Below are 14,092 nucleotides of genomic sequence, written 5' to 3' on the forward strand. Positions count from 1 at the left end.
CGGCATTTAGTCACATGAACTCTTGATACGTGCAGTGTATCATTCTGTTGGCAATCAAAGGAGCCAGGTAAGGCAATTACTGCACCCATTACAACGAGTCCCTGGTGTATGCCGGGATAATTTGAAGTCGGTTGCCAACAAGTAATGCATCGATCTGAATTATGGCCCGTTGAGTGTCTTCTGGGAAGCATGGCCTAGTCCATACCTTTATGTCAAGCAGTGGACTATTTTTCTCACATAATCAGCGATATAAAATTGTGAATGAAGAAATACTGTTTCTTGTCATCAGTGTCTGCCATCATCAGCAATGACAGAGATTACAGACTCAAAGCCACAGTTGATGTTGGCATTGGTATGCTGGAAATGGGGCAGGAGGCCCCACTAAAAGGTTGTCTGAGCTTGATATATATAACAGGTAGTCAAATGAGCCTATAAAGTGATTCTAGTTCCCATGCACAGTGAGAGGCAGTCGTTTGCATGCTGTTACTCTATTTGAATTGAAAGACAAAATTTAATTTGAACTCTTCACCTTGCTAATAATTTGTACCGTGACCTATTTTTTTCCCCAATAATAAAGGCTCTGGCATGGATACTAAGGCCAAAAAGGAAGGTTTAGATTTGATCAAATACATTATTCCTGTTTAACTTTTGTGGTGACCTTAATGTATATCTCTCTGATAGAATCAAAGCTCGGTAACTTTGATTTTGGAAGAGCACCCTAGCATATGTATTTAAAATGAAGCATGTGCTTGGATGACTTGAGGACTAGGAAGGAGGATAAGCATTTGTTTAAGTGTTTTCCTGAATCGAAGCCTTTGGGAGTTTCCTTCATTCAATCAGGAAGCAAAGTACTCATCAATTGATTTTTATGACCAGTGACAGCTAACTGGTACTGAACAGATTTTGACTGTCAGATACTGCGTACTTGCAGCCTGGGTTTCTGTTCATTCCACAGAATGAAGGAAGACCACAGAAAAAGATCTCACCTATTTTCCAGTAATCATGTAGTTGTAACTTTAATAGCTAAGGATGTATGAGGTGTGGGGTTTTTTAGAGAAGGGTAACACCTTTCTTTAGACCAACTGATACAGCTAGAAAAAAAGCAGATAAGCTTTAAGTAGTCTCCAGGAGCTGATGAAGAGACCAAACTTGAAAACAGCCCCACAGGAGAATGTTTGGTTAACAATGTCAACAGTTGGAGGTTTAAAAATATCTTGAATGATCATGTGCTTTTCTTTGTTATAGGTCCCTCTGCTCGTTTGAATCATGTATAAAGAACAGGTAATTGGAAAATCTAACCCCGAATGCACCCATAATCATCATTCAAGGTCTGAAGTGGCAAAAAAACATCAAGAAGTTTAGTTTATCCTCTTGTCTACAAGCCAAAATAAGTTGTAGTTAATTTTCTGTGTGTTCCTGCATAATGGTTCTAAGGGGAAAATATGTTGCTCTGCTGTAAAGCTTCTGTGCCAAGGAATTGTGTTTTGCCTCTGAATATTTAAGGTTGCCAATAAACTATTCTTGTTGGCAGGTTAATAGGAATATAAACACTGTGCAGTCCTGTGTTAATACTTAATTGTCTTTCTGGGCAAAATTAAAAGACTTTGCTAGCTATCTGAAAAGTAATACTCATTTCAAGTTGTTAAAAATATGTAATTATTTCAAACTATTTACTTGCTTCTTATTTGATTTGGAAAAGGGCTGCAAGCGATTAGGGTGAAAACCAGAATAAAGATCTATAAAAAATAATCACAAGAGAAAAGTTACGGTACATTATGAAGGACCTAAATTGTCATATGCTGGAGTCATTGGTTTTCAAAATTAGATGAACTTTATATCTCTGGTAGAGCTCTGAGAAAGCAGGCAATCAATAATGAGTGTGAGACAGTGTCTATTGAAAAGTTACTTATGGGATATGACGTATAGAATGCTAATGTGCAGAGATATACTGAACCCTGATGACATTCATGGCACTTTAAAAATACTGAGACACCTTAAAGGATCTCTATTTGCAACAGACTGTGAAGGTTATATATAAGATTCCCAGTACTGCATAGAGGTCCAAGATCTAGAATTCATTCCTGCGCTGCAAAATGAAGTGAAGCTGGTTTATGTCAGTAACCAGGACTTTGTCGTCTCTTGTTCAGGTCATGCATAAGTTGGCTCTCTGTTTCCAATTTGTATGGCTGTTGTATGTTGTCCCACAAGTATCTATAGCAGCATCTTTTTCAAATGTTAACTACTTTGGTAGTTGTTGTTGTACATACTTTGAAAATATTTCATTAAATTGATTAACTTAAAAAGGACAAATGGAAATGCTTTTTCACATTTCATATATTGTAATGAAACTGAAGAAGAGGAAGTTTGTACATTTACATTTTTATAATCACAGACCGGAATGGTGAAAGATTCTTTTTTTTTTTTTTGGAGCTGAAATTTAAAATGTATAGCTATGTAACGTTGAAAGCACAAGAATATTTAACCATCTGCGTTTAATGTGACTATATATTATATATTGTAAAATATTGATGTCTGTTAGTGCCACAAATAAAAACAAAATCAAAACCTGACATGGCTTGAAAGACTATTTTTGCCAAACGTTTTCCATTTACAGAAAGAAATTAGAACTAGAATTAGATTTAAGCAAACCAGTATGCTGTGTTTGATATCTCAGGTCTAATATAGTGTCTCAAGCCAGGAAAGGACTCACAGCTAATAATCTAGGAACACAGTAAAAATCACCAACTAGAATCAGGATGTCAGAGGTATATACATTTTGATAATAACGCAGTACTGATAATGATCCGTTTCCTCATTAGGGAAGCTAATTTATTCAGTATTAAGGTGCTCTGTCACACCCTAGGATAAATAAGATCACCTTTGTGGACTGGTTAGCCTTCTTTTGCCTTAAAAATCTTCTCGGTATGCTTTAGATCAGAAATATGAACATGTTAAAAATGGTATCGCAGGAAAGGATTCAGGCACTCATGAGCTGGAATGCTGTAGATAGTCCCACCAGCAGTGAATAAAGTTTCCTTGGTCAGGTGCTGTAAGACATAATACAGTGCACGCAGGTCTCCTTCTTGTTCTTGGTGCCACCTGAAGGCCCTGGGTCTATAGCCCCTCCTTACTAACACCTCTTTAATATAGTAAGTTGTATGGGTGCATAATTTGCAATGCAAGGGATCCAGAACTGGATTTTGAGATGAGATCCTCCAGGCTTTGCCATGCGAAGATTCTGGGTCTGGGTGCTGGCACTGCATAGAACTAAAGTTTAGAAAAGAATAATTCATGGATAAACTTCTGAGTATCGAATTCCCGTGGGTGAAAAAACTATAAGAACGGCTGCAAGATGAGATGTCACCTTCACGGTGACAGCAAAAAAAATTACGAAAAATCCTGCTGGCTCAATTACAGCTCAAGCTGAAAATGGAGGGGGAGTTCAGCTGTCTGCAGCAGGAAGCTAGGCTGGGTCTTCATTCCCTTCTCTTGTTGATGGGAGGCGTGTGCGCTGTTACACTGTCAGCCTGGTGCTGTTGAATTGCTGGTAGCAGCTTAATTTAACCCTAAAGGAATGAAACTTTTAATATAAACCCATTTATAATGAAGTCTAGTTATAGGTATGACCTTCCATGTAATAACTTTCTATTAATGCTTTTAGCAGTCTTCATTTGGGAAGTAAACATGCGTCAGTGTTTTAGTGCGTATTAGGCAAGCGCTTTTGAAGCTCTTCACCCCATCATCCCTTCTTCTACCATGCTTCAGGAGTAGGCAACTGGGTTCCTACTGGATGAAACGAACTCAGGAGATGCGCTCCAGCACAAATGGGCAGTCAGTCGGTGGAGCGAGACTGGAGCTCCTCCTAGGTTAAAAGAAAAACCCTGAAATGTGTCCGGTAAAGACATCGTGTCCTCAGCACCAAGTATTTTGATCTATGTATCTGCTGTGATTGGTCCACACTGTTAGGTAGCGAGGACACAGCCTGCGTCTAGAGGTGTTACACACCACCTAGGTTAGTCCCTGACACGTCTTTTCGTGGCACTTGTAGCTGGACAATCTGCAGGGTGGTTTCGTTTTTGAAGGACTGAAAGAAGGACACTGAGCTCCCCTTTTCCCTAGTCTGTCTCTCAGCCTAGATTTTCCCCACGTACTCGTACCTCAGTGCAGCCGGAGGAAAGAGTCTGATATATGCCCGATTCATCTGGTCCTTTATATTGTCTTTTTGAGTAAGATAATTGAAATGAGGTGGAAAGTGGTATCACCAGGGAAACTGAATGGAGAATTTGGTATCTTTATTCCTTGTACAGGTATAAATCAATGTTCAGGGCTTAGAGAAATCTAGTCTCATGTCTCAAATAAAATTGGTAGGTCTCCTCTCCCCTTTTTTACATGTTTTTATTAACTTTTTTTCTTTTTACTGGGCTCGGAGTATTACTCAGCTATAAAGCCAGCATTAAATTGCTCTGATTAGATATTTAATTTTAAATAATATTAGCTGTCTGCATGAGCTCTTTAACTTACGGGACTTCATTATAGATTCTTTTTCCTTGTGCAGACAGCCTGTTAATGCCGGTCGTGCAAAGTATTGGACCAAAAGACCTTTTGATGTGCACATCAGTCTACAGAGTTTCCAACATGGCAGGATTCAACTTCCCCAGTTCATACAAGTGATTTGCACAATTTATGCTACATTTACCACACCCAAAAATTGGCACTTCATCGGTATGTAGGAAAAAGGAAGAGGACGAGAGATGCATTTATGAAACAATGGAAGATGCCACCCCGAGATAGTTTGTGATGTTTTCCCTCCAACCTCTCCAGGAAAGAAAGAAGCAGTTCTGTTGTTTGGCGCTGCTTAGCATTAAGCACATGGTTTAATTCGAATGCAAAAATCTGCACGAGTCTTGATTTGAGTCAGTTTGTCTGAATGAAACATTCATGTATTTGTTCTTTGTTGGTGCAATATGAAAAATAGTTGTCTTCTACAACAGCTAATTAGCAACTTTTACATATTGAGAGTGTTTATTTGCCTGTATTGTTTCTCTACTCATCTCTAATCCTCTGTTGAGTTACATGTACATTATGTGTAGCAACGTGCTTTGCCTCTGAGACTTAATGTTAAGATTTATGAGACTGTTCCTATTCTTACTCCATTTGTTGCTGTTGAGCACACACAATAAAATATTCCATACCCTTGCTATAGCTGCCATAATGGTGGCATTTCCCCGCTTGCAGAAAATTACCTTTGCAATGGCAGAGTTCCTTTTTTTGAAGACAAAATGAAACAAAGGTTTGTCAGTAACGTTCACCTGGATTTGGTACAACATCGTTCCGATCTGCTTTGCTTTTTTTTTTTTTTTTTTTTTTTTTTTTTTTGCTGAGTAGGGCGTGGAGTTTGATTCATTGCTGATGTCTTCATTTGGCTGGAGAAAGTTTCCATGTAGTTGAATTCCCAGGGCTGTTCATCAAAGAATGCTAAGATGGATGAACCTTTCTAAGAGCGAAAAGGTACCTTTTTTTTTTGGTTGTTATTGTCACTAAATATTATTAAGTACTTGTTAAACAAATACAGCTTTGTTAAGTACTAACAGGCTACATGGTGCTGCACCAGATATAAAAGTCACACTCTCTTGTGTGTGTCTACCAATTTGAGGATTTTTTTGTTCTTGTTTAAACAGTTTTCTGATTTGTTGCAACATTGAAGACTCTTTAAAAAGAGAGATAAAATAGAACTACTTAACAGGAATATTGTATGTTTTTCACACTGAAGGAGTTTAAGAGCAAGCTCACTTCCATTGTTCCTTCCCGTCACTCACTCCACGTGTACGGGAGCGCACAGACACACGCACAGTCTCCTTCATTGTTACAGGAAGTCAGGAATAGTTAAAAGCATCTTTACCATGGGATCCTTTTCCATTTTTAACAGTAGCTTTTTTTTATCATGTAAAATAGGGACTTTCAGGAAGTTGGGGACTAGGTTTTGACGCAGTCACAACAGCTATATGCAGTCACTGCTGGAAGCAGTGTCAAATCCAGCTCCAGGTAATGCCGTCTTCAGCCAATTTATTTTCCTTTTGCTTTTTTTCTTCTTTACTTTTTTGTGTATAGACTGATAAAACCATGTATGTGCCATGTCTCTTTTCTGAGGTCATCATTGTGCTCGAAGCCCTAAAAGTTTCCCCCTGAACAAAGGGTAGTGTTGTTGCCGTTGAAACTGGACTGCAGACTGAAAGAGGACATTATTCATGCACAAACAGCACTGTGCAGTTGGCAATTCAGGAGTTGAAAAAGGAAACCTTGTTGATAGAACAAGACTGTGGAACATCGGTGTCTTCTACATCGTAACCTGTGTTTACTGCAACAGGAACAAAGCAAACACAGTGCAAATAAGCGTGGGTTTCCTTTGTCTCGTTTCATGCGTTCAACAGAGGAGTTTCTGTCAGAAGCGCTGGGATCAGTCCCTTGTAGTGCTTGGCACAGGGAAGTGGCGATGAGCAAGGGCTCTTCAGGTGGATGGCAGTTGAGGTGGAGACTGATTTGTGATTCAGCCTTTGCACAACTACAGTACCCAGATCCCGAAAGCCAGTGGCCCGTGCAGTTATGTCTCCTTCTTAAACCATATGTAACGGTAAAAGGAGAGGGAAATGGACACAGCTGCCTTCTGACTAAAGCTAGAAGTCAGGCACAGGTAACCCAAAGAGCTGCAGCCCTCCCTTCCACAGCAACACCTAACAGCGCAAACAACATCCAGGAGGCCCCTCGGCAAGCAGTAGGTCCACTAAAACTACTGATACGTCAGGATCTGTTGGACATGGACCTGTTGGAACAGGTCTAGAGGAGGCCAGGAATACAATCAGAGGGCTGGAGCACCTCTCCTATGTGGGCAGGGGTTCAGCCTGGGGAAGAGAAGGCTCCGGGGAGACCTTATAGCAGCCTTCCAGTACCTAAAGGGGGCCTAGAGGAGAGGTGGGGAGGGACTCTTTACGAGGGAGTGTAGTGACAGGACATGGGGTAATGGTTTTAAACTGAAAGGGGAAATTTAGATTAGATATTAGGAAGAAATTCTTTCCTGTGAGGGTGGTGAGGCACTGGAACAGGTTGCCCAGAGAACCTGTGGATGCCCCATCCCTGGAAGTGTTCAAGGCCAGGCTGGATGGGGCTTTGAGCAGCCTGGTCTAGTGGGAGGTGTCCCTGCCCAGGGCAGGGTAACTGGAACTAGATGATCTTTAAGGTCCCTTCCAACCCGAACCATTCTATGATTCTATGATCTTGGAAGTCACCAAAGCGATCCTGAGACTCAAGCGTCTCTGCATGGTCAATTAATGTGCTCAAGACCAGACTCAGCTGTCCCCACTGTAGACCCTTTGCTGATAAAATCCAACCCTCGGTCCTTCAGCTGGGCTTGGTGATGGCCGTACCTGCCGCGTTCCTTAACCAGCCGACACTGAGCACGGAGCAGTGGTTCGGCTGCCTGCGCAGTGTGTGCCCCCTCATTCGTTAGCCTCACTGCTCATGTGCCAAACTTTCCAGCTCATGGAAGGAACTGTCAGAGGCAATTTGCACATAGACAGTGGTACAGAAGAGCAAAGGGTTATATTTTTATGTGTTGATGAATAATTTAGCAACAATTCTGTGTTATGTAAAATTACTGCTTTGCTGCTGCTGGGGCCAGTGTTCGTACAAAGTGTTCTTCTGAGCCCAGTTACACAAGTTAAAGCTTGCTAGTTTTATCCCATGCATCTGTCATTAGAGAGAATTTTTCCAGGTTCGAACTGGGAATCAGAGCAGGTCTTTCATTCCCGAAGAGGGCCGTTCCCCATCCTCGTTCTCATTTATAGTCCTGATCATCCTACCTATTTTCCAAACAGTCAGTTTTGCACTAGGTTGCATATATCAATCGCTGATGGGTTTTTCCACAGAGAAGGATGCTGTGTAATGTTTTTCCATATAAATGCTGTGGAAATCATCCATCCTCGTAGTATTTTCTTTATATTAAGGAGCCAGCTAAGGCACCGTTTCCATGCAGAGCGGCCACAGGTTTCATCCCCCTACCCTGTGGCTGAAGCCTGTGCACGTGCTTGGTCAGGGAGCCCAGCATATGGACAGATTTAGATATATCTTGTTTTGGTTTCAGGTTGGAAATTGTTCCTCTGAGATTCTACCTCTTCCGTGCTCAGAGGGGGGATTAAAAGCTTAGGGAATGAAAACAAAGAGCAATATTACTGCCACGCAAACGCACGCTTGTAAGGATAAAGTATGATTGAAAAGCTGCAGTAATTCAACACCAGGACACGTCCAGAAATGGAGAAACTCACAGGTTTCCTTAGGACTCTGCATCGCAGCTACTGTTTCTGCCGTATTCTACAAGTGTTGCCAAGAGATGCTTAGTTGAAAATGCAAATATGTTCAAGGCTGAAGGATCAAAGAGCAATTAAATTAAAAACTGCTGACAGGTCAATCTTAATAGTCATTTCCATGCTGAAATAAGTCAATAAATCTTAGCTGGCAATAAATCTTACCACATAAAGGTGGGCTTGCATAACAGGAAAATGTAGTAAAATATAGCAATATATTTTATGCAAATGCTTTTTAAAAGTAATGAGTAGCATGTTTTATTCATCTTGTCCTGGCATCAAAGCGGTCAAGAAGACATTGGACTTCTGGAACGGGTTAATCCTTTGCAGCAGCAGTATGCTGAGCAGGCAGAACGTCTTCTATTTATATTACTATTTACTTATATTTGTAAATACAAGCCTTAATTGGGCTCCTGAGCCCTGCTGTGTTTGGTACTGTGCAAACACAACGTGAGTGACTGTCCCTGCCCCAAAGACCTTTAAAATGAGAAAAGTCAGAAGACCACGAGGATGGGAGCAAAGCAGTCAGGCGACTTGCCTGAGGTCACCCAAGATGTTAGTGGCGGAGGCAAAACTGGAGCTCGGGACTCCCGTGTCATATTTTGGCCCCGTTCTCCAAGTCATGCAGCTTCCTGGCCTATATACTAAATACAGTAAGTATGGGTCAAATAAGAAACAAACTCAACCTCTCGTGGTATAGTTCAAGCTTCAGAGATGCGGGGAAAGCATCTGCTTTCATCACAGGCACCTTAACGTACCCTTGTGTTTTTATTTATTTGCCCAAATGCATAAAGTATGAAATACTAGATAATATTCCCTGGGTACTCGTGTCTATAACTAGACACATCTCCAGCAAACTCCATAATACAAGAGGCAGCTGGGATAAAGCTGCCAAATTTGAAACAGATTTTCTGCATGGTAGAAGTTCCCTGATTGTTAACTAGCTTGTATCTCCCTTCCAGCCTCCTGCCCACCTGTAGCTATAACTCCCCGCTATCCCCGAGGGAAGACCCGAGAGGAAAACGTTCCTGATATTGCCTCTTCGCCAGCGCCCGAGCGCTTTAACAAGGATCTTTCTATTCGCCCCTGTGTAAACACAGGACGGCAGCCCAGGCAGGCAGCTCCGGGTGGAGGGAGCACGGATCGTTTTAAATCATTTGCACGTTCTAAATCATTGGGCACGATCTGCGAAAAAGTAGATCTTGTGTTACATACGGCGCTTGGGAGGCAACGCAGACTATTTCAGGCTAATAAAATTCCCGACAAGTGACCCAGCACAGGAGAAGTCCTGTTCTCAAGGAAAAGCCTTACATCAGCACCGGCTCACAGCTCGCCCTTCTTTTCACAGTGTAAAGGCTGGCGATTTTAATCCCAATTCTAAAACAAGTCAAAACTTGGTGAGCGCGGTAATTGCACAAGCAAAGAAAGGGCTTGGGGACAGCCTGTACTTCCCCCCCCTTTTTTCTTTTTTTTTTTTTTTTTTTTTTTTTTGCATTGAATCAGAAGGGCTGTTCTTAGGTTTGTGTGGTCTCCGGCAAGATGCAGTACCTCACTTCCAGAGTGTTTTTCCTGGCGCTAACAGACCGCACAGAGCCCAACCCAGGGTAATAATGTGCTGCCTGTTCTCAAAACTGGGAACAAAAGGTGAGGTTTTCTTGTTTTCCTCGGGATGCTGATCTCACGTTACATTACCGAGGGTGCAATGTGAATGAGATTTCAAAACTAATTTCAACCAGGTCCCTTGGCGTACCTTCTCCTTTAACCAGAAGAACGTTTTCCACCGTTACCAAAAACGGGAAAAATGCACATTTGTCTCGTATGCCGATAACCAAAAGTGCCATGAGAAAAAATTGGTTAATTTTCAGGGGAGGTTTCTCCCAAGAGCAGGTAGCATTATTCTCCACAGCGGCAAACCGGTCCAGCACTGGAGTCTGCCACTGAAATATCAAATGGAATGTGTAAACCTGGTTTTGTAAGAAATGCATCCCAGCTCTGGCTGACCTGGAGCAAATTTTATTTTTAAGTGTGTGAGGCAGCATTATCGGAGATGAAGAATCATGAGTCAGACCCGCAAAATCATGAGACCGGTCTCCAGCATGATGAGGGTTGCATTTTTTTTTTTTTTCCCATTTTCAAGGAAACAGCTTCTGCCGTGTGGTTTGGGTCTGCTGGGTTTCTGAAGCTCCTTTGTCCGTCTGGGGGGTGTGGGTACGACTGTCAGCACTGTCTTCTCCTGCCTCATGCCCCCGGCTGTGCTGTGGGGCCAGGCAGGGAAACCCAAAACGGCCCCAAAGGCAGTGGGTCCAGGAGGAGGGATGTTGTGTCGGGGCAGCCTCATGAGCACGGCTTCTCGCTCGGCCCTTGTCCACGCTGGTGTCTCCACGCAGGGTATTAATTCCTGCGTAAAAGGGAAAGGAACCAGAATAAGAAGGATTAAAATACAATGTTCCCTATGAGCACTGTCATCTCTCCAGGAAGCCTGTTGGACAACTGTATATTTGACCCACGTTTGCCAGAGAGCGCTGAAAGGTAGTCCAAGCCAGTGCTCAAAAAAAATCCATCCAGATTACTTATTACGATGTTTTTTATGGTATAGAGGCAGGGAGAAAAGGAGCCTGTCTTTAAAGCTTTTACTTGGGCCTCGTCCCCTCATAGGTTTTGTACTGGTACGACTATTTCCATTAGGGGTGTGATATTTTTTACTGAAATAGATCAACCGATATAACCACTAGTTGGGGGACACTGTTGTACTGGCACAAAGGCACTTTATACCAGTACAGTTTATTCGCCTTCTTATATGGAAATAGAAATGTCAGCGTAAATAAGCATCTTTATACTGGTATAGCTGTTTCTACCCTAGGGAAATTATACCAGTTTTACTATACCAGTATAGTTACAATTTTGTGTGTGGCCAAGCCTTCGCAGTGGTACACCTTCTGTGTAGAAAAGCCCTCATGGTGACCAGTGCCTCACTGTGCCAGAAAGCTGCAGAAAGTCAATGAGATTATTCGGGTATTCGTTATTCCACTGGATCAGGCTATCAAAATCTGGAGGAGGCGGAGGGGTGCTTTCATTTACTTTCGTTGGCTGGTAAAATAATCCGCGTGCCTGGCATTGACTGGCAATGGTTTTGCTGGTATCTAGAGGCAGCGGACAGATAAAATGAGAGCCAACAGGAGGAGTTACTCTTCCAATGTCTGCCTAAGTTCGTTTTACCGAAGAAGAATAAAATGTTGGTAGCAGAAGGGCGTCACTGGGTGTCTCTCTGCTTTGGATATGAGTGTCCTTCCCTTGCTCACACGTGGGTATCTCCAATTTGCCTCAGCACGATGTAGAAGCAGCAAGCCATTACCCTGTGAGAGAATAGCCTGTTCAGTTGTCATCACTTACAGACAGCACATGCTTAAGCAAAGAAAGGAGAAATACAACTTTTAAGGGTAGTCAGCAGTTATGCGAAGCTTTTCACCTTAAAATGCCTTGCAAACTCTGGTTATATTTAAACTTGTGTCACTAGAGTACGTAAGTGCGAGTCTATCTGTGTGGGTGCTCTGTCCTTTTTTATATGCTCTACGTAAACGTGCAAGGGAGGTAGACAACACTCAGCAGGTCAGTGGATGTATCAGGAAAATGAGTGAACTGTGCATAGCAGTGGCTGGAAAACAGCGGAGCTCCTGCCTTCAGGACTCCTGCGGGAGGGGAGAGAAGGGAAGGACGTTGTCTCACAGCCTCTGCCTGCACTAAAAAATGGAATTAGCCATGTCATTTATGCGCTAAGAAAGGTAACTTGAAGAATGAGGTGGAAATGATTTTTAAATACCTGCTGACAGTATGATTACTTATGGTATTATTGATAGAGCATGCAAGTTGGTGACCCGAGTCCTTTCCCACTATATACAAATTCACAGTTTTCCTCTCTGCCTTTAATAATTTAGAGGTCGTTTTGGCAGTGTGAAAAAGAGATTAATTCACCTGCTGTCCTGACGGCCATTATGAGAAAATCACAAAGTCAGAGCAGTGGCTTGATTTTTATGGCTGAAGTCTTCTGCAGACATGAGCCTATTATTCACCTGCAGAGCTCTGTGGCCCCTGAAGCCGAGTTGCAGGGGTGAAGGTCACCGCTCTGCCAGTAACCACATTGCCATTACATGAGGTTTTAATCAGCAAATACTGGGTAAATATAGCTGGTACTGTACTGTTAAATATGATGACATTTGCCCCACAGATGACCGTGGGTCCTCGTTGTCAAATCAGCTTTGCCTATTTACCTTTCAGCTGCAGCTTAAACATATGAAATGTGCCATAATCCAGCTTTTCCCACATCAGAGGCTTGAAGAAACCGCTTTCCTGTAGCATTGCATATAAAGAGGTAACGTTTCTTCCTTTGCCTCACATATCAAAATTCAAGGCAATCAGTCATTTATTCTACATCATAAATAATGCATGGACCCAACCAAACACAAAAGGCCGTAGTTCCGTCTGCTTTCCCTCCACACTTTAATAAGATCATCCGAATTTCAAGATGAAATGTGCAGTCTCATATTTAAATCATTATGTCCCTGTGTGATATTTCGTCTCATTTTTGCAAGGTTGGGGTGGCTGACACGGTCAAAGAAAGAAAGAAAGATAAACACTTTATCAGCAGGACGAACGTAACTGGTTCATGTTGAAGATGAAATAGGTTACCCATAGAGGGTGAAGACATGCCAGAGATTTGCGAGGGAGCTGTAAAGCAGTGGTTTCAGACCACGGTGAGGTGCACCTCCCCTGTGGCACGGTGTCCCGCAGTAATGATCCCTCAGCGCCTCTGTCGACCCTTTCCTGGGTTTCAGTGTGTTTTGCTGAAAGGGTAGCAGTCCAACCTCCAAAATGCATGTGGCAATTTTTGGGAAACTGGAACAATCACTCAAAGGAAACAAAATTTCACAATCTCAGTATGTGGCCGGCAGCTAAAACCTCCTGGTTTCTGAGCAGTTTCTGGCTGTGATTGCCTCTTTGGAACAGAGGATGGTCTTGAGACCCAGCAAGCCTGGGTTACATTTTTGCCTCCTCACAGGCTTCCTCTGTGACCCTGGGCAAGTCACTTCATTCTTGCATACCCCGGTTTCCAGCCCTTTGTTTGTACAGGATATCCCCTCTGGTGGCCTCCCCTGTCCCGCCTGTTTCAAAAGAAACCTGGCAGAGGAGGCATCTGAACTGCTGTGTATTTGGTAAGCACTGGGGATGTCCAAGTCTTGGGCAGCAGTTGTGGTCCTCCTAACATATCGCTATTGTAATAAGGCAATTCATTGAACCCATAGAATCACAGAATCACAGAATGGTTCAGGTTGGAAGGGACCTTAAAGATAATCTAGTTCCAACCCCCTGCCACGGGCAGGGACACCTCCCACTAGACCAGGCTGCTCAAAGCCCCATCCAGCCTGGCCTTGAACGCTTCCAGGGATGGGGCATCCACAGCTTCCCTGGGCAACCTGTTCCAGTGCCTCACCACCCTCACAGTAAAGAATTTCTTCCTCTTCCAGTTTGAAGCTATTACCGCTCTTCCTATCGCTACATGCCCTTGTAAAATGTCCCTCCCCATCTTTCCTGTAGGCCCCCTTTAGGTACTGGAAGGCTGCTATAAGGTCTCCACAGAGCCTTCTCTTCTCCAGGCTGTACAAGCTCAACTCTCTCAGCCTGTCCTCATAGGAGAGGTGCTCCAGCCTTCTCATCATCTTCATGGCCCTTCTCTGAACCCGCTC

At 42.9% G+C, this 14,092-nt stretch overlaps 1 protein-coding gene across 16 annotated transcripts in view; it reads left to right on the forward strand.

The window, feature by feature from the left end:
* The window catches only part of COBL (cordon-bleu WH2 repeat protein), a 178,967-nt gene extending 173,626 nt beyond the window's left edge, over positions 1-5,341 (forward strand). For 15 of the 16 annotated variants that reach the window (XM_054190123.1, XM_054190124.1, XM_054190122.1 and 12 more), the window contains one exon: positions 1,246-2,570. In XM_054190123.1, coding sequence (XP_054046098.1) covers positions 1,246-1,263 — 18 coding nt within the window. In that variant the 3' untranslated portion in view covers positions 1,264-2,570. Of the gene's footprint in view, positions 1-1,245; positions 2,571-4,555 lie in introns of those variants that run through there. The other variant, XM_054190113.1, reaches the window with a different exon arrangement.
* Positions 5,342-14,092: the final 8,751 nt, after the last annotated feature.

Source organism: Rissa tridactyla, chromosome 2 (genome assembly GCF_028500815.1).
Source record: "Rissa tridactyla isolate bRisTri1 chromosome 2, bRisTri1.patW.cur.20221130, whole genome shotgun sequence".
Lineage (NCBI taxonomy): Eukaryota > Metazoa > Chordata > Aves > Charadriiformes > Laridae > Rissa > Rissa tridactyla.